Source organism: Coregonus clupeaformis, chromosome 5 (assembly GCF_020615455.1).
Source record: "Coregonus clupeaformis isolate EN_2021a chromosome 5, ASM2061545v1, whole genome shotgun sequence".
Taxonomy (NCBI): Eukaryota; Metazoa; Chordata; class Actinopteri; order Salmoniformes; family Salmonidae; genus Coregonus; species Coregonus clupeaformis.
The window spans coordinates 40,936,773-40,959,649 of record NC_059196.1 but is presented as its reverse complement, the minus strand read 5'-3'; the positions used below and the strand labels follow the sequence as shown (position 1 = coordinate 40,959,649).

General features: G+C 48.4%; 1 protein-coding gene across 1 annotated transcript in view; it reads left to right on the top strand.

Moving 5' to 3' along the window:
- Positions 1-9,591, top strand: part of LOC121558055 (platelet-derived growth factor D) — a 48,237-nt gene extending 38,646 nt beyond the window's left edge. The window contains exons 6-7 of the mRNA XM_041871537.2: positions 6,132-6,346; positions 9,083-9,591. Coding sequence (XP_041727471.1) covers positions 6,132-6,346; positions 9,083-9,217 — 350 coding nt within the window. The 3' untranslated portion in view covers positions 9,218-9,591. The remainder of the gene's footprint in view (positions 1-6,131; positions 6,347-9,082) is intronic.
- The last annotated feature ends 13,286 nt before the right edge of the window (positions 9,592-22,877 follow it).

The window sequence follows — 22,877 nt, the reverse complement described above, 5'->3', positions numbered from 1 at the left end:
CTGCTCATGGTGTGATTTGTGGTAACGTACAGGAACTCAAGTAATTTTGTTCTCCAAATCTGGAATACCTCACCATCAAATGCCGACCGTATTACCTCCCAAGATAATTTTCTTTGGTTATCGTCACAGCCATGTATATTCCCCCTCAAGCCGATACCACGACGGCCCTCAAGGAACTACACTGGACTTTGTGCAAACTGGAAACCGCATATCCTGAGACCGCATTAATTGTTGCTGGGGACTTTAACAAAGCAAATCTGAGGAAAACGCTACCGAAGTTCTATCAACACATTGCCTGTGGTACTCGTGCTTAAAAAACTCCAGCCCATTGTTACTCCCCCTTCCGGGATGGCTGTAAGGCCATCCCCCGCCCTCCCTTCAGCAAATCAGATCACTCAAACAGGAAGTTCCCTTGCTAAGGTCTATTCAACGCTGGTCTGACCAATCAGAATCCATGCTTCAAGATTGTTTTGATCATGCCGAATGGGATATGTTCCGGGTTGGCTCTGAGAATAACATTGACATATACGCTGACTGAGTTCATCAGGAAGTGTGTAGGGGATTGATAGATTTGTATGTGTAAAGTAATGACTAAAGTGTTTCCACCCCAATACTGTATACATGTGTAAACTGTGTTAGTTATAAGACAATAAAACCACTAACAGGGAAGATGGGTAGAAACTGTTGGAGATGAACATTCCATAGTAAGGGGGACCTAGAAACTGCTGAAATAAACATTCTATACTGTGGAAAGTCACAGGCCGCCTAAAGGTGGGCGGAGCAAAGTTCCTTTGTGTGAAAGCATATAAAAAGGCTGTGTGTGTTTTTAGCGCCAGAGCTCTCATGAATAAAAAGACTGACCTATTGCAGAACGGGACTTTGTTTCATTCATTATTAAACCAGAGCCTTACACCCTCTGGGAATTATTCAAAGCTTGAGTGCAACCATTGAGATAACAGAATTCTCATGACAGGGATGTTGTTCCCACTGTGACTGTTAAAACCTACCCAAACCAAAAACCGTGGATAGCATTCGTGCAAAACTGAAAGCGCATTTAACCACGGCAAGGTGACTGGGAATATGGTTGAATACAAACAGTAAGACAAGCAAACAGGGGAAAAAGGTCAGTACAGAGACAAAGTGGAGTCGCAATTCAACGGCTCAGACACAAGACATATTTGGCAGGGACTCCAGACAATCACGGATTGGGAAAACCAGCCACGTCTCAGACGCCGATGTCTGCTTTGAGGATAACAGTGCCACCGACGCGGGCTGCTCCCGAGGACTGTGGGTACTTGTTCTCCATGGCCGACGTGAGTAAGACATTGAAGCGTGTTAACCCTCGCAAGGCTGCCGGCTCAGACGGCTTCCCTAGCCATATCCTCAGTGTTTACGGACATATTTAATCTCTCCCTATCCCAGTCTGCTGTCCCCACTTGCTTCAAGATGTCCACCATTGTTCCGGTACCCAAGAAAGCAAACGTAACTGAACTAAATGACTATCGCCCCATAGCACTCACTTCTGTCATCATGAAGTGCTTTGAGAGGCTAGTTAAGGATCATATCACCTCCACCTTACCTCACACCCTAGACCCACTTCAATTTGCATACTGCCCCAATAGATGCCATCGCACTGCACACTGCCCTATCCCATCTGGACAAGATGAATACCTATGTAAGAATGCGCTTCATTGACTACAGCTCAGCCTTCAACACCATAGTACCCTCCAAGCTCATCATTAAGTTTGGGGCCCTGGATCTGAACCCAGCCCTGTGCAACTGGGTCCTGGACTTCCCGACGGGCCGCCCCCAGGTGTTGAAGGTAGGAAACAACACCTCCACTACGCTGATCCTCAACACAGGGGCCCCACAAGGGTGCGTACTCAGCCCCCTCCTGTACTCCCTGTTCACCCATGACTGCGTGGCCATGCACTCCTCCAACTCAATCATCAAGTTTGCAGACGACACAACAGTAGTAGGCCTGATTACCAACAATTATGAGACAGCCTACAGGGAGGAGGTGAGGGCCTTGGCGGAGTGGTGCCAGGAAAATAACCTCTCCCTCAACGTAAAAAAAAAACAAAAAAACGAAGGAGCTGATCATGGACTTCAAGAGACAGCGGAGGGAGCACGCCCCCATCCACATCGACGGGCCGCAGTGGAGAAGGTGGAAAGCTTCAAGTTCCTCGGTGCACACATCACTAACATACATACAATGGGGGAAAAAAGTATTTAGTCAGCCACCAATTGTGCAAGTTCTCCCACTTAAAAAGATGAGAGAGGCCTGTAATTTTCATCATAGGTACACGTCAACTATGACAGACAAATTGAGTAAAAGAAATCCAGAAAATCACATTGTAGGATTTTTTATGAATTTATTTGCAAATTATGGTGGAAAATAAGTATTTGGTCACCTACAAACAAGCAAGATTTCTGGCTTTCACAGACCTGTAACTTCTTCTTTAAGATGCTCCTCTGTCCTCCACTCGTTACCTGTATTAATGGCACCTGTTTGAACTTGTTATCAGTATGAAAGACACATGTCCACAACCTCAAACAGTCACACTCCAAACTCCACTATGGCCAAGACCAAAGAGCTGTCAAAGGACACCAGAAACAAAATTGTAGACCTGCACCAGGCTGGGAAGACTGAATCTGCAATAGGTAAGCAGCTTGGTATGAAGAAATCAACTGTGGGAGCAATTATTAGGAAATGGAAGACATACAAGACCACTGATAATCTCCCTCGATCTGGGGCTCCACGCAAGAGCTCACCCCGTGGGGACAAAATGATCACAAGAACGGTGAGCAAAAATCCCAGAACCACACAGGTGGACCTAGTGAATGACCTGCAGAGAGCTGGGACCAAAGTAACAAAGCCTACCATCAGTAACACACTACGCCGCCAGGGACTCAAATCCTGCAGTGCCAGACGTGTCCCCCTGCTTAAGCCAGTACATGTCCAGGCCCGTCTGAAGTTTGCTAGAGTGCATTTGGATGATCCAGAAGAGGATTGGGAGAATGTCATATGAAACCAAAATATTACTTTTTGGTAAAAACTCAACTCGTTGTGTTTGGAGGACAAAGAATGATGAGTTGCATCCAAAGAACACCATACCTACTGTGAAGCATGGGGGTGGAAACATCATGCTTTGGGGCTGTTTTTCTGCAAAGGGACCAGGACGACTGATCCGTGTAAAGGAAAGAATGAATGGGGCCATGTATCGTGAGATTTTGAGTGAAAACCTCCTTCCATCAGCAAGGGCATTGAAGATGAAATGTGGCTGGGTCTTTCAGCATGACAATGATCCCAAACACACTGCCCGGGAAATGAAGGAGTGGCTTCGTAAGAAGCATTTCAAGGTCCTGGAGTGGCCTAGCCAGTCTCCAGATCTCAACCCCATAGAAAATCTTTGGAGGGAGTTGAAAGTCCGTGTTGCCCAGCGACAGCCCCAAAACATCACTGCTCTAGAGGAGATATGCATGGAGGAATGGGCCAAAATACCAGCAACAGTGTGTGAAAACCTTGTGAAGAATTACAGAAAACGTTTGACCTGTGTCATTGCCAACAAAGGGTATATAACAAAGTATTGAGAAACTTTTGTTATTGACCAAATAGTTATTTTCCACCATAATTTGCAAATAAATTCATTAAAAATCCTACAATGTGATTTTCTGGATTTTTTTTTCTCATTTTGTCTGTCATAGTTGACGTGTACTTACGATGAAAATTACAGGCCTCTCTCATCTTTTTAAGTGGGGGAACTTGCACAATTGGTGGCTGACTAAATACTTTTTTCCCCCACTGTATATGCAACCAATAAGATTTGATTTGATCTGTATGTGTGTGTGTGTTGCGGCACTAGCAGGGTTGCTGCATGTCTTTGGTAGGCTGTACCCACATCAGACTCTAATTGGAAATTCAACCTGTGCAGCCGAGCAGAAATGTTCCCTAGTCAGCACCTAGCTTTGTTTTCATTAACACACACACATATAGACACACACACACACACACACACACACACACACACACACACACACACACTCCTGTCTCTCACCTTTGTTTTCAATAAGGTGGTGGGGAACAAAACAAAGGTGAGAGACAGGAGTGTGTGTGTGTGTGAGCAGGTGTAAAGTATGTGTGAGTGTGTGTGTCCGTATGTGTGAGTGTGTGTCCGTATGTGAGTGTGTGTAAGCAGGGTTACTGGGTTCTGTACACCAGGAAGAGGCTTAGCTCTGCGTTCCTTGATAACATGGCTTGAGGAGAGCATTAAGATTGTTTTGTTCCCCACCACCTTATTGAAAACAATCTTAATGCTCTCCTCAAGCCATGTTATCAAGGAACGCAGAGCTAAGCCTCTTCCTGGTGTACAGAACCCAGTAACCCTGCTTACACACACTCACATACGGACACACACTCACACATACGGACACACGCACTCACACATACTTTACACCTGCTCACACACACACACACACTATTCATTTTCTCTGGAGTGTGTGAGTGACATACTCATTCTGTTCGGCGCGCTCTCTCAGAGACAGTATCAGAGCAGTGTTCCACACCACTGCCTTTTGTAGATTACACTCATTCTCCTAGAACACCCCTACACGCACACACGCCCCCTGCTCTGTTGTACAACATTAGGACAGTACAGGGTCTGTCAGCTCGGTGAATCTATGGAGCATAAAGCTGCTGTCTCGACAGCCAGGTCACTCACGATCCAAGGCGAAATTCGACATCTGTCCAGGTACCCTGGATGTCGGGAGATGGCTTAAAAAACGCCCACTAGGGGCAACGGTGAGCGCTATTACCAATAGTAGGGTGTTGTGGCCGTAAGCCGAAGCTCCGGCTCTGAGGGTCTTGTGTTCATTTGACTTTTAGAGAAACTTCGAAATGTGATGTTTGGACAAACATCGGAATATGAAGTCAAATTGGTAAAACCCTGAGATCTTGTTGGTCTCAATGCATCATTTCTCACTCTCTGATAGGCTAGCTGGAGCCCCCGCCACAGCACTTACACCCATCCTCTCATATCTACATGATGTGGTATTAGGGTTGATAACTGCTACTGTAGAAGCTGTTCCGTCTGTTTCCAATGGTGTCCTGATTTAGCCTTTGCACGCATGCTCACACACACACACAACCGTACACACGTACGCATGCGCACACACACACATACAGTATGCTGCCCATAGGGCCTAGTCTGACTGGTTTGCTTGCTAGCACGCTAACCAACACTCCAGGAAAAGTCTGCCTACACAGACACACTACACATGGATTAGAGATCTTACTGTCTGTGACACACACACACACACACACACACACACACACACCTAGCAGACACCAACCCCGATCTCTTCCTTATTCTGTTTTCTGTTATGTCTTCTTTCTTTGACTCTGCAACTGATAATGCTTAAGTGCTAGGAAAATGCATTCTCTATATGGTCAAAACACAAAACCAATCAATTGAACCACTTACATGAAACAATCAAGATTAGTTTTCTTGAACAATTGTTTATTGATTATCAATGTCATTTAATATTCTCTCCCACCTACAACCCTCCCCCTCTCTATTCACCCCTCCCCTGTCTATTCACCCCTCCCCTCTCTATTCACCCCTCCCCTCTCTATTCACCCCTCCCCTCTCTATTCACCCCTCCCCCTCTATTCACCCCTCCCCTCTTTATTCACCCCTCGCCTCTCTATTCACCCCTCCCCTGTCTATTCACCCCTCGCCTCTCTATTCACCCCTCCCCTCTCTATTCACCCCTCCCCTCTCTATTCACCCCTCCCCTCTCTATTCACCCCTCCCCCCTCTATTTACCCCTCCCCCCTCTATTCACCCCTCGCCTCTTTATTCACCCCTCCCCTCTCTATTCACCCCTCCCCTCTCTATTCACCCCTCCCCTCTCTATTCAACCCTCACCTCTCTATTTACCCCTCCCCTCTCTATTTACCCCTCCCCTTCTCATTCAGTTCCATTAATTTACATTCAGATGCTTTGTTGAAATAAAACAATGTTGCCAATATAGTTAATGCAAAGGTATTAACTGTAAATACAAATTGCAATCAGCAATCAATGATGTTCTCTCCTCCGCTTCTCCCTCCCTCCCTCTCTCCCCCATAGTTGACCTGGACCGTCTGTATGATGACGTGAAGCGCTACAGCTGTACACCTCGGAACTACTCTGTCAACCTGAGGGAGGAGCTGAGGGCCACCAACGCCGTGTTCTTCCCACGATGCCTACTGGTGCAGCGCTGTGGGGGGAACTGTGCCTGTGGGACGGACAGCTGGAACGGCTGTACCTGCAGCCCGGCCAAGACCAGTGACAAACTACACGAGGTACATACACCATGCCCTGTTATGTAGCATTAGGAACGGCTGTGGTACGGATGTACCTGACAGACTGTAGGCCTAGCACTACATCAACAATCAGACAGCACTGCAGTACCAGTCTATCTCTCCCTCCTTTTCACCTCTTCTGTCGTCTCTCTCTCTCTTCTGTCATGGAAACGTTGTCTGGAAGCATCTGCCTCTGTTTATGCTGCAGGGGTTTGGGTTTGTTCGGTGTGGTAGTCATTTCCTGTCTCCTATCTGTAGCCTCCCTCTAACACGTTGACCAAATAAGATTAAGATCATATTATTTGTCAATTGTACACAAGGTCCAAACCGAAATTTGACTTCTACTTTATCCCAACCCCTCTGAAAGACACATGTACATATAGAGGTTGGAGCAGGGGACTGTTACATACAGTTGAAGTCGGAAGTTTACATACACCTTAGCCAAATACATTTAAACTCAGTTTTTCACAATTCTTGACATTTAATCCTAGTAAAAATTCCCTATCTTAGGTCAGTAAAGATCACCACTTTATTTTAAGAATGTGAAATGTCAGAATAATAGTAGAGAGAATGATTTATTTCATCACATTCCCAGTGGTTCAGAAGTTTACATACACTCAATTAGTATTTGGTAGCATTGCCTTTCAATTGTTTAACTTAGGTCAAACGTTTCGGGTAGCCTTCCACAAGCTTCCCACAATAAGTTGGGTGAATTTTGGCCCATTCCTCCTGACAGAGCTGGTGTAACTGAGTCAGGTTTGTAGGCCTCCTTGCTCGCACACGCTTTTTCAGTTCTGCCCACACATTTTCTATAGGATTGAGGTCATGGCTTTGTGATGGCCACTCCAATACCTTGACTTTGTTGTCCTTAAACCATTTTGCCACAATTTTGGAAATATGCTTGGGGTCATTGTCCATTTGGAAGACCCATTTGCGACCAAGCTTTAACTTCCTGACTGATGCCTTGAGATGTTGCTTCAATATATCCACATAGTTTTCCTTCCTCATGATGCCATCTATTTTGTGATGTGAACCAGTCCCTCCTGCAGCAAAGCACCCCCACAGCATCATGCTGCCACCCCCGTGCTTCACGGTTGGGATGGTGTTCTTCGGCTTGCAAGAACCCCCTTTTTCCTCCAAACATAACTATGGTCATTATGGCCAAACAGTTCTATTTTTGTTTCATCAGACCAGAGGACATTTCTCAAAAAAGTACGATATTTCTCCCCATGTGCAGTTGCAAACCGTAGTCTGGCTTTTTTATGACGGTTTTGGAGCAGTGGCTTCTTCCTTGCTGAGCGGCCTTTCAGGTTATGTCGATATAGGACTTGTTTTACTGTGGATATAGATACTTTTGTACCTGTTTCCTCCAGCATCTTCACAAGGTCCTTTGCTGTTGTTCTGGGATTGATTTACGTTCATCTCAAGGAGACAGAATGTGTCTCCTTCCTGAGCGGTATGACGGCTGCGTGGTCCCATGGTGTTTATACATGCATACTATTGTTTGTACCGATGAACGTGGTACCCTCAGGCGTTTGGAAATTGCTCCCAAGGATGAACCAGACTTGTGGAGGTAAAAAAATAAAATAATCTGAGGTCTTGGCTGATTTCTTTAGATTTTCCCATGATTTCAAACAAAGAGGCACTGATTTTGAAGGTAGGCATTGAAATACATCCATAGGTACACCTCCAATTGACTCAATTATGTCAATTAGCCTATCAGAAGCTTCTAAAGCCATGACATAATTTTCTGGAATTTTCCAAGCTGTTTAATCGCACAGTCAACTTAGTGTATGTAAACTTCTGACCCACTGGAATTGTGATACAGTGAATTATAAGTTAAATAATCTATCTCTAAACAATTGTTGGAAAAATTACTTGCACAAAGTAGATGTACTAACCGACTTGCCAAAACTATAGTTTGTTAACAAGACATTTGTGGAGTGGTTGAAAAACGAAGTTTTAATGACTCCAACCTAAGTGTATGTAAACTTCCGACTTCAACTGTACATATAGAGGTTGGAGCAGGGGACTGTTACATTTGGAGAGGTTGGAGCAGGGGACTGTTACATACATATAACGGCTGGAGAGGTTGGAACAGGGGGCTGCCACACTGGAAGCCAGTGGAGCAGGTGTTGTGGGGGTTTAGTGCCTTGCACAAGGGCATAACGGGCAGCAATGGCATTTAGGATTTGATACCAGCAACCCTCCGGTTGCCAGCTCACATCCCAATAGATTTTTCCAGTCAAACCCCAGATTCAAAATGGCAACACTCCGGTTGATGGCTCTCCTCGCTAACCGCTAGGGTTAACAGAACCCTCCTCCCCAGTGTGTGTGTGTGAGAACAGACTGTGAATATAGCTGTTATGAGGTTTGATACAGGAGGGAGGGAGGGAGGGGATAACTATTAGACGGGGATAACTATTAGATAGGGGATAATTATTAGACGGGATAACTATTAGACAGGGGATAGCTATTAGACAGGGGATAGCTATTAGACGGGGGATAACTATTAGACAAGATGTTAGCAAGCCAACAAGCATCTCATTGTTTTCCATTGAAGTCATTTTCTCCCCTCTCCTCTCCTTGCCCCTCCCCTCTCCTCTCCTTGCCCCTCCCCTCTCCTCTCCTTGCCATCTCCCCTCTCCTCTCCTTGCCATCTCCCCCACCTCTCTTGTATTTTTTCCTCTCTCACTTCTCCTCCCCCCTCTCCTCTTCTCCATCACGCCCCTCTAGGTGTTGAAGTATGCTCCTGAGGTGGGAGGTTATTTGCGACGTCAGACAGCTCGTGTCCGCTGGGCCCTAGAGGAGGTCCACTTGACGCACCACGAGCGCTGCGACTGTGTTTGTCCCTCCAGACCACCCCGCTGAGAGACAATGGGACAAGGGGACACAGCTCTGGGACTAACTGCTGTTTATATCTCCATCTCTCGCTCTCTCGCTCTCTCTCTCGCTCCACTGCCATCCATCCACATACCAACCTGTTACAAACGTAGTCACCCACAACCATCCATACTCCTGGTCATGCTTCCACCCAGCCAAACCCCAAATGTACCCCACCATCTCCACTACCAGCTCATTACCCCCCACCCACCGTCCCAAGCCCCCAACATGGCTAATCCACTGAGGTATTGATGAAGGGCTGTTGAAGGGTTAATGTGTGTATCACAAGAGGTTGGTGGCAACTTAATTGGGGAGGACGGGCTCGTGTTAATGGCTGGAGCGGAATAATAATATATAATATGCCATTTAGCAGACGCTTTTATCCAAAGCGACTTACAGTCATGCGTGCATTCATTTTTTTTGTGTATGGGTGGTCCCGGGGATCGAACCCACTACCTTGGCGTTACAAGCGCCGTGCTCTTCCAGCTGAGCTACAGACCACGGGAATAGATGGAATGGTATGAAATACATGGACATCATGTGTTTGATGCCATTCCAGCCATTATTATGAGCCATCCTCCCCTCAGCAGCATCCACTGGTGTGTATGTCTGTATGTGTTCATACAGTATCTATGCCTGTGTTATTTTTCATGTTCATATTTGAACATCCTTTTCCTGCAACCGTTTTTGCTCTGTACAATCGATGTGAAATGAGTTCCAGGGAAGGATAGAGAGGAAAACATCACAACCACACACAAAACCATTCCAGCAGACCCAAGGTCTTCATTCCACCCTAAAGACAACATTATTTATTTGAAATTCTTTGCTTTTCCTGTGAAGTTCTGCTTTGTTCTGTGATGCTTTTCTTTTTCTTGTCCTCCTTCATTTGTCGGATGAAGGGATGAGATGGAGGGATACAGAGCCAGGCCGAGTTAAAAACATTCTGTTTTTATTCCTCTCCACAAATATTCCCCCCATCTCCCCTACTCCGGCAGATGAAAGACGAATGTGTTTGGACCGGAACGTTGTTCCGATCATACCAACAGCCAAACCAGAAGTGTTTCCATCGTGGAGAATCTGAATTGTTCATCCCAAACGAAGAGCAAGGTCATTGTTCATCCCAAACGAAGAGCAAGATCATTGTTCATCCCAAACGAAGAGCAAGATCATTGTTAATCCCAAACGAAGAGCAAGGTCATTGTTCATCCCAAACGAAGAGCAAGATCATTGTTCATCCCAAACGAAGAGCAAGATCATTGTTCATCCCAAACGAAGAGCAAGGTCATTGTTCATCCCAAACGAAGAGAAAGATTGTTCACCCCAGGGGGAAGGGTTGAGTATGTGGTTGGAATTTGTGTAATGTTTTATATCTGCAATATTTGCAGGCCTTGTGTCTGTACTGCACTATACCATGGTTGTTAGATCTATTTCGGTTTGGACCTTGAGTTGTGTAGTCTTAATGAACAAATTCTTCAATCAATTAATCCCCAAACATAATCCACGAGTCATCATAATCTTCTGCATTCTAGGTGTGTGTGTTTTTGTGAGGGAATGAATGTGAGAGAGACTGTGTATCTGTGATCATGGGTGTGTGTGTGTGTGTATCTGTGTGTGAGAGAGGGCGTATCAAAGACCTTGAAACATTCTCAGAACACAAGATCAGTCAATCCCTCCCCATCTCCCTCACTGTGATATAGAAACAACAAAGATCTTCCTGCTTCCCCTCTAGGCTTCATAAAGGTCCACTCACATTACACTGGGGAGCTGGCCTCAGCCCCAACCATCAAGTCCCCAGCCATACAGACTGAAGCTCTATTAATACAAACTAAAAAGCAAAGCAGGGCACTGAGAGATGGAGAGATGGAGAGATGGAGGGGGGAGGGGGGGACTTTTACACACCCTCATCAACAGCTAGCTATTTAATAATTCTGCTCACCATATAAGTTGGTTGTAAAAAAAGAAAAGGCTTTGATTAACCATTATGACAGATGCAGTTTCTGACGTATTGTTTACAACCAACTTATATGGTGAGCAGAATTATTAAATAGCCAGCTGTTGATGAGGGTGTGTGTGTCACGGTTATCGGCTGGCTGAAGAGTGATCTGAAACACATTGGGAGAGCCTTTTAGTGCAGAAACATGCACTGGTGAAATATGATGCGCGTGCATGTGGACTCAGGTTATGTGTGACAGTCAGGCTCCAAGAGATTAGACATAGATGACCGTTTTTTTACCCTGTCTCAGTCGTGTTCACACACACACACACACACGTGAACCATAGATCATGTTTTCTTTCCATTTGATTTCAAATGGCCCCTTCACATTTTACTTCCTGAGTTCTTTGTTTTGGTTTGATGTCCTTTCCCATGTTCATGTTGTTCTGATTCCTTCTGTGACTGTTCTCATTGGGTATGTCAGTGTCACTGCAGACAGATATAGACTGAGCACAATGGATAATACATAGCTTACTGTATGCTAGTCTCTCCTTCACCTAATGCTGCAGTCTCTGCAAGACATATTTATTCAGTTAGGCGTGTGTGCGTGCGTGTGTGTGTACATCCTCTGGCGCTGCCAGTTTTATCAGCACATTCCTTTGTCCTCGGGTTCTAAGTGACATTCCACTCTGTTTTGTGTTCAAATAACCGGTTTGTTAATTTCTGTTTTTGTTGTTGTTTTGAATGTTTATAATGCAGCCTTCAAGAAGAAATGCAGAAGAGCAGTAATGTGACAGCTTTTAGTTTGATCAAAACAACTGTCAGGGGCCTGAATGCCTTTGTCTGATCCCTGACATCGCAGTATGCTTTAGTGATTAATTTATTGTGTTTCTGTTTTATTAAAGATATCTGCTGGTTGTGTTTTGATAAATAAAGTTTTTCACGCATAAAATGTTTCCGAATGTAGAACTTTTCACTGTAAAACACAGCAGGGGGAGAGTTATTCACAAAACCATCACCATAACAATACTGATCTGAAAGAATCAGACCGCTGGTAGACATCTCCACCTTTACCTGACAGATACCGTTTCTGACGGATTGTTTACAACCAACTTATCTGGGGTCGACCACTTCAGGAGATACATTTAAAGGGATTTTCTATGTGGACTTTTCCATTCATGACTGAATTGAAACGGAACTGAGCCCAACCCTGACCTTGGAGTAGAAGTGTTGTGTATGTTTGGTTATTGGTATGAGATTCTTTCACCTCTCCACTTTCATTTTCTCTCACACTACCACACACTAACATCGTGCTACACAGTCTGTAGCCATGGAAACCAATCCCCATGTTTAGAACTCAGTTGATGGACAGTTGAGGCTGATCGTAATGAAAAGATAATGGTATGTTTTGTCATAAAGGCAGTTGGAACTTGGATAGGTCATTCAGACTTCTCTTCTTTTGCTTTCTCTTTCTGTCTCGATCCCTCTCTTTGTCTATATCCCTCTCTCTCTCTCTCTGATCAGCCCCATATTGGCAGGCATAGTCATTTTCAGAGATTCATTACAGATAGCCAGACAACACACACACACAGTGGTATACACTATCACACACACACAGTGGTATACACCAAAACTGGTAGTAGTGGGGCGTTAGCACAATGACATGCTAGCTGTTCCCATAGACTTCCAGTCATTGAGCCAACGACTATCCATTTAAAAGCGTGTCTCAGCAGAAATAATTTATATATATATTTTATTTTTTGCAGTGGTGGCAACAATTTAGCAGCGGTGGGCTACCGCCTGCTAAATAAATATAGGGGAAACACTAACTGTACTCACACACACACACACACAATGGTACACACAGAAACACACTCATACATACACTATCTCCAGGCCATCAGACTGTTGTTGACCAGCAATCACTAGCCGGCTACCTGCCCGGTACTCTGCCCTGCACCATGAGACTAAAGCTCCATGAATATAGAGTCATTGAACGCTGGTCACCTCTTGTACTGTTTCTATACTGTTTTTACTCACTGTGTATGTATCTACTGTATTCTCCACATAGTCCATCCTAACATACACTGAGTGTACAAAACATTAACAACACCTTCCTAATATACAGTTGCACCCCCTTTTGCACTGAGCACAGCCTCAATTCGTCGGGGCATGGACTCTACAAGGTGTCGAAAGCGTTCCACAGGGATGCTGGCCAATGTTACCACCAATGCTTCCCACAGTTGTGTCACGTTGGCTGGATGTCCTTTGGGTGGTGGACCATTATTGATACACACGGGAAACTGTTGAGTGTGAAAAACCCAGCAGGGTTGCAGTTCTTGACACACTTAAACCGGTGTGCCTGGCACCTACTACCATACCCTGTTCAAAGGCACTTAAATCTTTCATCTTGCCCATTCACCCTCTGAATGGCACACATACGCAATCCATGTCGCAATTGTCTCCAGGCTTAAAAATCATTCTTTAACCTGTCTCCTCCCCTTCATCTACACTGATTGAAGTGGATTTAACAAGTGACATCAATAAGGGATCATAGCTTTCACCTGGTTAGTCTATGTCATGGAAAGAGCAGGTGTTCATAATGTTTTGTACACTCAGTGTAGCTACTACTGTACATAACATTTTATTTTAGAAATTATACTGCCTATACACACCACGTGTTTATAATTGATCGTTCTGACATTTCTTGATTTCTTGTTTTGATCTTTTTTGATTATTTGTGTATTTGTATTGTATTTGCGAGACATTCTAATGGACTGTTGGCGCTAGTTACAAGCATTTCGCTGCAACTGCTATAACAGATCTGTGTACACAACCAATAAACTTTGATTTGATGCACAACTGAACAACATGCACAAGTCATAACTGCGTTCTGGCAAACCACTCATAGCTCAATAGCTCGTTTCATCACATTTTCTATTTGTGTGCGTGTATTCCTGTGGCATACATACATTCTATTCTGGGCCAGTAACTTATCAGTTGGTTCACTAATAGCAGCTCTCTCTTTCCGTGTGGTCCCGCCCTCATTGGGACCAGAGATGACACTGATGGAGACTTCCTGTCTCTGTGCTTGCCACGACAGCCAGTTCCTGTGTTGTTATCATTAGACGGCACCCTCTCCCCTGAAGCTAGCCCCGCCACGTGTTTATTCTAGGAAAGACAAACTCATCCCAGCCCTCGCCCGCTTTTCTGCTTCCTTTATGTCTGTGTGCCCTTTGGGGACAAGAAAGAGGGGGAGAGAGAAAGGGAGAGATAAAGAGCGAGGGAGCATAAAAGGCAGAGAATGAGGGAGCGTAAGAAAGAGTACGGGGAAGAGAGAGGACATCCCTTTTTTGTTTGCCGTCTTTCCTATAATGCTGTTTCTGTCAACAGCCTCTCATCTCTTTTCCAGAGGAGATGTAACACACACAACACAGTGTTAACTCTCATTGTCTAACGGAATTACACTTTAGTCAGCAGTGTGAGTCAGAGTTTACTAAAACACAGTGTACTCCTCTGCCTTGAGCGAGCCCTCAGCATCCTGCATGTGTTTTTGTGTACTTGCCTCTGTGACACAGAGACCTTAGTAACCCTCTTCTCAGAACTTGGCTTAGGCATCATTCATTTGTTGGAGCAGATTAATACACACGCACAACCGCGCATGCACACACAAACACAAACACCTGCAGATTGGTAAGTGAGTAGCATGGCCTCTGCAGAAACTTACCTCAAGTCATTCTCAGACCCATGTTTCTCATCCCTTATCTGGACAGTTCACCTCCTGCTGTTACCATGGAAACACAGAAAATAAAAATGGGGGAAAACCTCTGACTCTCTAACCCCACTTTCGCTCCATCCTCCCATTTTCTCTCCCTCCTCCGTCATTTCAGAACCTCTTCCCTCTTTATTTATCGCCATTTATCTTAATCTCTTCTCTCTGATCTTGTCCCTACCGTCCCTCAAGTCTCTGCTGCCTTGGGTTCCTGGATTTACCTTGGACACGTTAAGTGGAGTGTGTGTGTCTGCACGCACTTTCTAGCTAAAGCTGTGATGGTGTTCTGTAAGGTTAATGTATTTATGCACTAGCGAGTTCGCTATGTTACACACCCATATCTCATAGTACAAGTCCCATTCTGTTAGTGTTGCGTTGCAGTTTGAGTTAGCTATGTGTATCTGTAGCCAAGGGTTTGGCCAGACTCCAAAGTAATTGTTGCAGAAATCCATCGCTTAATGCCAAGTATTAAAAGCCCAGGGACCGAGGAAGCTGGTAACAGATAATTGTAGTGGACAGCATTTAGGGAGAGAGAGTGAGAGAGAGGTAGGCATCATTGGGAAAGAGCTGGTAAGTAACCATTAATGTAAGGTCTACTACATGTGTTGTATTCGGCGCATATGACAAATACAATTTAATTTGAAAGAGTAAGGGATGGGAAGGAGAGTGAGGTAGAGAGGGATGGTAGCGAGGAAGAGCGGAGGGAGAAAGAGAGGAGGGAGGAAGAGGGAGGGATGGGAGGGAGGGAGGAAGAGAGAGGGATGGGAGGGAGGAAGAGAGAGGGATGGGAGGGAGGGAGGAAGAGAGAGGGATGGGAGGGAGGAAGAGAGATGGATGGGAGGGAGGGAGGAAGAGAGATGGATGGGAGGGAGGAAGTGGGAGGGATGAGAGTGAGGGATGGGAGTGAGGAAGAGGGTGGGAGGAAGAGAGGAAGGAGGGAGGAAGACAGAAGGGATGAGAGTGAGGAAGAGAGAGGGATGGGAGGAAGAGAAGAGGGAGGAAGAGAAGAGGGAGGGATGAGAGGAGGAAGTGGGAGGGATGAGAGTGAGTGAGGGATGGGAGTGAGGAAGAGGGTGGGAGGAGAGAGAGAAGGGATGAGAGTGAGGAAGAGCGAGGGATGGGAGGGAGGAAGTGGGAGGGAGGAAGAGAAGAGGGATGAGAGTGAGGAGGAGGGAGGGAGGAAGAGGGATGGGAGGGAGGAAGAGAAGAGGGAGGGAGGGAGGAAGTGGGAGGGAGGAAGAGAAGAGGGAGGGAGGAAGTGGGAGGGAGGAAGAGAAGAGGGATGGGAGGGAGGGAGGAAGTGGGAGGTAGGAAGAGAAGAGGGATGAGAGTGAGGAAGAGGGATGGGAGGGAGGAAGAGAGGGGTGGGAGGAAGAGAGGGGTGGGAGGAAGAGAGAGGGAGGGATGGGAGTGAGGGAGAGGGATGGGAGGGAGGAAGTGGGAGGGAGGAAGAGAAGAGGGATGAGTGTGAGGGATGGGAGTGAGGAAGAGGGTGGGAGGGAGGGAGGGAGGAAGAGAAGAGGGATGAGAGTGAGGAAGAGGGATGGGAGGATGGAATGAGAGTGAGGAAGATAGGGATGGGAGGGAGGAAGAGAGGAGGGATAAGTGGGAGGGAGGAAGAGAGGAGGAAGTGGGAGGGAGGAAGAGGGAGGGATGAGAGGAGGAAGAGGGAGGGATGGGTGGGAGGGAGGAAGAGAAGAGGGATGGGAGGGAGGAAGAGAGATGGATGGGAGGGAGGAAGAGGGATGGGAGGGAGGAAGAGAGAGGGATGGGAGGGAGGAAGAGAGAGGGATGGGAGGGAGGAAGAGAGAGGGGGGATGGGAGGAAGAGAGAGGGATGAGAGGGAGGAAGTGGGAGGGAGGAAGAGAAGAGGGATGGGAGGGAGGAAGAGAGAGGGATGGGAGGGAGGAAGAGAGAGGGATGGGAGGAAGAGAGATGGATGTGAGGGAGGAAGTGGGAGGGAGGAAGAGAAGAGGGATGGGAGGGAGGAAGAGAGAGGGATGGGAGGGAGGAAGAGAGAGGGATGGGAGGGAGGAAGTGGGAGGGAGGAAGTGGGAGAGGGATGAGCGTGAGGGATGGGAGTGAGGAAGAGGGTGGGAGGGAGGAAGTGGGAGGGAGGAAGAGAAGAGGGATGAGAGGGAGGAAGAGAAGAGGGATGAGTGTGAGGGATGGGAGTGAGGGAGGAAGAGAAGAGGGATGAGTGTGAGGGATGGGAGTGAGGAAGAGGGTGGGAGGGAGGAAGGGAGAGGGATAAGAGGGAGGAAGTGAGAGGGAGGGATGAGAGGAGGAAGAGGGAGGGGAGGGAGGGATGAGAGTGAGGATGGATGGGAGGGAGGAAGAGAAGAGGGATGAGAGTGAGGAAGAGGGATGGGTGGGAGGGAAGAAGAGAAGAGGGATGGGAGGGAGGAAGAGAGATGGATGGGAGTGAGGAAGAGAGAGGGATGTAAGGGAGGAAGAGAGATGGATGGGAGGAAGGAAGAGAGATGGATAAGAGAGAGGGATGGGAGGGAGGAAGAGAAGAGGGCTGAGAGGGAGGAAGAGAGGGATGGGAGTGAGGAAGAGAGGGATGGGAGGGAGGAAGAGAGGAGGGATAACAGGGAGGGAGGAAGAGGAGGGGATGAGAGGAGGGAATGGGAGGGAGGGAGGAAGAGGGAGGGATGAGAGGAGGGGATGAGAGGGAGGGAGGGAGAGGGATGGGAGGGGGGAAGAGAAGAGGGATGAGAGTGAGAAAGAGAGAGGGATGGGAGGGAGGGTGGAAGTGGGAGGGAGAAAGAGAGATGGATGGGAGGGCGGGAGGGAGGAAGAGAAGAGGGATGAGAGTGAGGAAGAGAGAGGTATGGGAGGGAGGAAGAGGGAGGGATGGGAGGGAGGAAGAGGGAGGGATGGGAGTGAGAGGGATGGGAGGGAGGAAGTGGGAGGAGGGAGGAAGAGAAGAGGGATGAGAGTGAGGAAGAGAGAGGGATGGGAGGGAGGAAGAGAGAGGGATGGGAGGAAGAGAGATGGATGGGAGGGAGGAAGTGGGAGGGATAAGAGTGAGGGATGGGAGTGAGGAAGAGGGTGGGAGGAAGAGAGGAAGGAGGGAGGAAGAGAGAAGGGATGAGAGTGAGGAAGAGAGAGGGATGGGAGGGAGGAAGAGAGGAGGGAGGAAGGGAGGAAGAGAGGAGGAAGAGGAAGGGATGAGAGGAGCAAGTGGGAGGGATGAGAGAGGGATGGGAGTGAGGAAGAGGGTGGGAGGAAGAGAGAAGGGATGAGAGTGAGGAAGAGAGAGGGATGGGAGGGAGGGAGGGAGGGAGGAAGAGAAGAGGGATGAGAGTGAGGAAGAGGGATGAGAGTGAGGAAGAGGGATGAGAGTGAGGAAGAGCGATGAGCGTGAGGAAGAGAGATGGATGGGAGGGAGGAAGAGAGATGGATGGGGGGAGGGAGAGGGATGGGAGGGAGGAAGTGGGAGGGAGGAAGAGAAGAGGGATGAGAGGGAGAGAGAGGGATGGGAGGGAGGAAGAGAGGGATGGGAGGAAGAGAGAGATGGAGGGAGGAAGTGGGAGGGATAAGAGTGAGGATGAGTGAGGAAGAGGGTAGGAAAGAAGGAGGAAGAGAGAATGTAGGAAGAGGAGGATGGGAGGGAGGAAGAGAGAGGAGGAAGGGAGGAGAGGAAGAGGAAGGATGAGAGAGAGGGGAGGGAGAGAGAGGGATGGGAGTGAGGAAGAGGTGAGAAGGGAGTTAGAGAAGAGGGATGGGAGGGAGTTAGAGAAGAGGGATGGGAGGGAGGAAGAGAGATGGATGGGAGGGAGGAAGAGAGAGGGATGAGAGGGAGGAAGAGAGATGGATGGGAGGGAGGAAGTGGGAGGGAGGAAGAGGGAGGGATGGGAGAGGGATGGGAGTGAGGAAGTGGGAGGGAGGAAGAGAAGAGGGATGAGAGTGAGGAAGAGAGAGGGATGAGAGGGAGGAAGAGAGAGGGATGAGAGGGAGGAAGAGAGAAGGAAAGGTTGGAAGGAAGAGAGGGATGGGAGGGAGGAAGAGAGATGGATGGGAGGGAGGAAGAGAGGGATGGGAGGGAAGAAGAGGGATGGGAGGGAGGAAGAGAGAGGGATGAGAGGGAGGAAGAGAGAGGGATGGGAGGGAGGAAGTGGGAGGGAGGAAGAGAAGAGGGATGAGTGAGGGATGGGAGTGAGGAAGAGGGTGGGAGGAAGAGAGGAAGGAAGGAGGAAGAGAGAAGGGATGAGAGGGAGGAAGAGAGGGTTTTGGAGAGAGGAAGAGAGGGATAGTAATTTAAGAAGTGACAGGACTTCAGGACTTCAGGAAACCACAGAAATAGATGAGACTAATAGTTCATAGAGAATATTTTGAATGTATTCTATCTCTCTCTCTCTTATCCTCTATCTCTCTCTCTTCCTCATCCTCGCTCTCTCTCTCCTCCTCCTCTCTCTCTCTCCCCTTTTTATCCCTCTTCCTCTCTCCTCCTCTCTCTCTCCTCCTCTTTCTCCTTCCTTCCTCCTCTCTCTCCCTCCTCCTCTCTCTCCCTCATCCTCTCTCCTCCTCATCCTCTCTCCTCCTCTCTCTCTCTCTCTCTCATCCTCTCTCCTCCTCTCTCTCTCTCTCATCCTCTCTCCTCCTCTCTCACTCTCCTCATCTTTCTCCTTCCCTCCTCCTCTTTCTCCTTCCCTCCTCCTCTTTCTCCTTCCCTCCTCCTCTCTCTCCCTCATCCTCTCTCCTCCTCCTCTCTCTCTCTCCTCATCTCTCTCCTTATCTCTCTCCTTCCCTCCTCCTCATCTCTCTCCTTCCCTCCTCCTCCTCTCTCTCTCCCTCCTCCTCTTTCTCCTTCCCTTCTCCTCTCTCTCGCTCTCCTCTCTCCCCCTCATGCTATATATCTCTCTCTCTACATTATAGAACAGCTTTAATCTGGGTATGAATATTCAATTAGCACTATTAAATAATAGAGGCAGTGGTATGTATGAATCTAAAGCTGGGTTTCTAAGAGGCTCACATGGAGTTAAGGAGAACAGGACAAAGAGCCTGGAGCACCGGTCATGGAGTTGGTTTAATTTGATGAAGTGATTCAGCTTTGTGTGTGCATTAAAGCTGTTCTGGTGGCGTAGCGACCTCCACTCATCTGAGACTCAGGGACGATTCAATTACCTGAATTACCTGACGCTTTGCCTTAAAGATTACACACACACACACTAAAAAGCTGAACACTACACACACACACACACACACACACACACACACCCCAGTGTTGCGTTTAAAGAGATTAAAAGCTTTGCTTTATGAGTGACAATCTCTAATCTAGTTGGTTTTGTGTGGAGACTCTTAGCTCTGTCAGTATTTACATTTTAAAACATTGTGACAAACACACACACAAACCACACAGCTCTTGCGTCAGTGAAGTTAAGGAGGTGAGTTGTGTGGGTTTGCTGTCGAATATGGACTCAAAAAATGAATTTGAATAGTATGCAGAAAAACAAGATACATACTCAAAACAATTCAATTTTGACTTTGGACTTATGCTTATGTGGTCTGATTTCCCCCGAACTCTATCACCTCCAACCCTAACCATAACCCTAACTCTATCCCCTCCAACCCTAACCGTAACCCTAACCCTAACTCTATCCCCTCTAACCATAACCCACCCACCCACCTTACCCTCCCTCCCCTCCCCGCCAACCCTAACCATAACCCTCCCATCTTAACCTCCCTCCCTCCCCTCCCCTCCCCTCCAACCCTAACCATAACCCTAACTCTATCCCCTCCAACCGTAACCCTAACCTTAACTCTATCCCCTCTAACCATAACCCACCCACCTTACCCTCCCTCCCCTCCCCGCCAACCCTAACCATAACCCTCCCATCTTAACCTCCCTCCCTCCCTCCCCTCCCCTCCAACCCTAACCCTAACCCTAACTCTATCCCCTCTAACCATAACCCACCCACCTTACCCTCCCTCCCCTCCCCGCCAACCCTAACCATAACCCTCCCACCTTACCCTCCCTCTATCCCCTCCAAAGCTAACCATAACCCTCCCACCTTACCCTCCCTCTATCCCCTCCAACCCTAACCATAACCCTCCCACCTTAACATCCCTCCCTCCCTCCCCTCCCCTCCCCTCCAACCCTAACCATAACCCTCCCACCTTACCCTCCCTCTATCCCCTCCAAAGCTAACCATAACCCTCCCACCTTACCCTCCCTCTATCCCCTCCAACCCTAACCATAACCCTCCCACCTTAACATCCCTCCCTCCCCCTCCTCCAACCCTAACCATAACCCACCCACCTTACCCTCCCTCTATCCTCCAACCCTAATCATAACCCTCCCACCTCGCCCTCCCTCCCCTCCAACCCTAACCATAACCCTCCCACCTTACCCTCCCTCTATCCCCTCCAACCCTAACCATAACCATCCCACCTTAACATCCCTCCCTCCCCTCCCCTCCAACCCTAACCATAACCCACCCACCTTACCCTCCCTCTATCCCCTCCAACCCTAATCATAACCCTCCCACCTCACCCTCCCTCCCCTCCAACCCTAACCATATCCCTCCCACCTTACCCTCCCTCTATCCCCTCCAACCCTAACATAACCCTCCCACCTTACCCTCCCTCCCCACCTCACCCTCCCTCCCCTCCAACCCTAACCATAAACCTCCCACCTTACCCTCCCTCTATCCCCTCCAACCCTAACATAACCCTCCCACCTTACCCTCCCCTCCCCCCCCTCCCCTCCTCCAACCCCTAACCATAACCCTCCCACATTACCCTCCCTCCCTCCCCTCCCCTCCAACCCTAACATAACCCTCCCACTTTAACCTCCCTCCCTCCCCTCCCCCTCTCTTCCCTCCCCTCCCCTAACCATAACCCTCCCACCTTGCCCTCCCTCCCTCCCCTCCCCTCCCCTCCCACCTTACCCTCCCTCCCTCCCTCCCCTCCAACCCTAACCATAACCCTCCAACCTTAACCTCCCTCCCTACCCTCCCCTCCAACCCCTAACCATAACCCTCCCACCTTACCCTCCCTCCCTCCCTCCCCCTCCAACCCTAACATAACCCTCCCACTTTAACCTCCCTCCCTCCCCTCCCCTCTCTTCCCTCCCCTCCCCTAACCATAACCCTCCCACCTTGCCCTCCCTCCCTCCCCTCCCCTCCCCTCCCACCTTACCCTCCCTCCCTCCCTCCCCTCCAACCCTAACCATAACCCTCCAACCTTAACCTCCCTCCCTACCCTCCCCTCCAACCCTAACCATAACCCTCCCTCCCTCCCCTCCCCTAACCATAACCCTCCCTCCCTCCCTCCTCCTCCCAACCCTAACCATAACCCTCCCACCTTTCCCTCCTCCCTCCAACCCTAACCATAACCCTCCCACCTTAACCTCCCTCCCCTCCCTCCCCTCCCCTAACCATAACCCTCCCCACCTTGCCCTCCCTCCCTCCCCTCCCCCTCCAACCCCTAACATAACCCTACCACCTTACCCTCCCTCCCTCCCCTCCCCCTCCCTCCAACCCTAACATAACCCTCCCACCTTAACCTCCCTCCCTCCCTCCCCCTCCCCTCCAACCCTAACATAACCCTCCCACCTTACCCTCCCTCCCTCCCTCCCCTCCAACCCCTAACCATAACCCTCCCACCTTAACCTCCCTCCCTCCCCTCCCCTCCAACCCTAACCATAACCCTCCCACCTTAACCTCCCTCCCTCCCCCAACCCTAACCATAACCCTCCCACCTTACCCTCCCTCCCTCCCTCCCCCAACCCTAACCCCTCTGTAGCCAACGACTCTGGACAAAGAGAAGTAACAGTATATTAAAGAGCCTGAAAAACCACACAGGGGAAATAACAGCTACTGAAAAACAACATGTACTGACATATTTCATCTACAGCTCGGAGCAAGGTGGTGTACTCGCGTACATGCGTGAGCGAGGACTGTCGTGTGACCCCCTCATCTAGGAACTTGAGC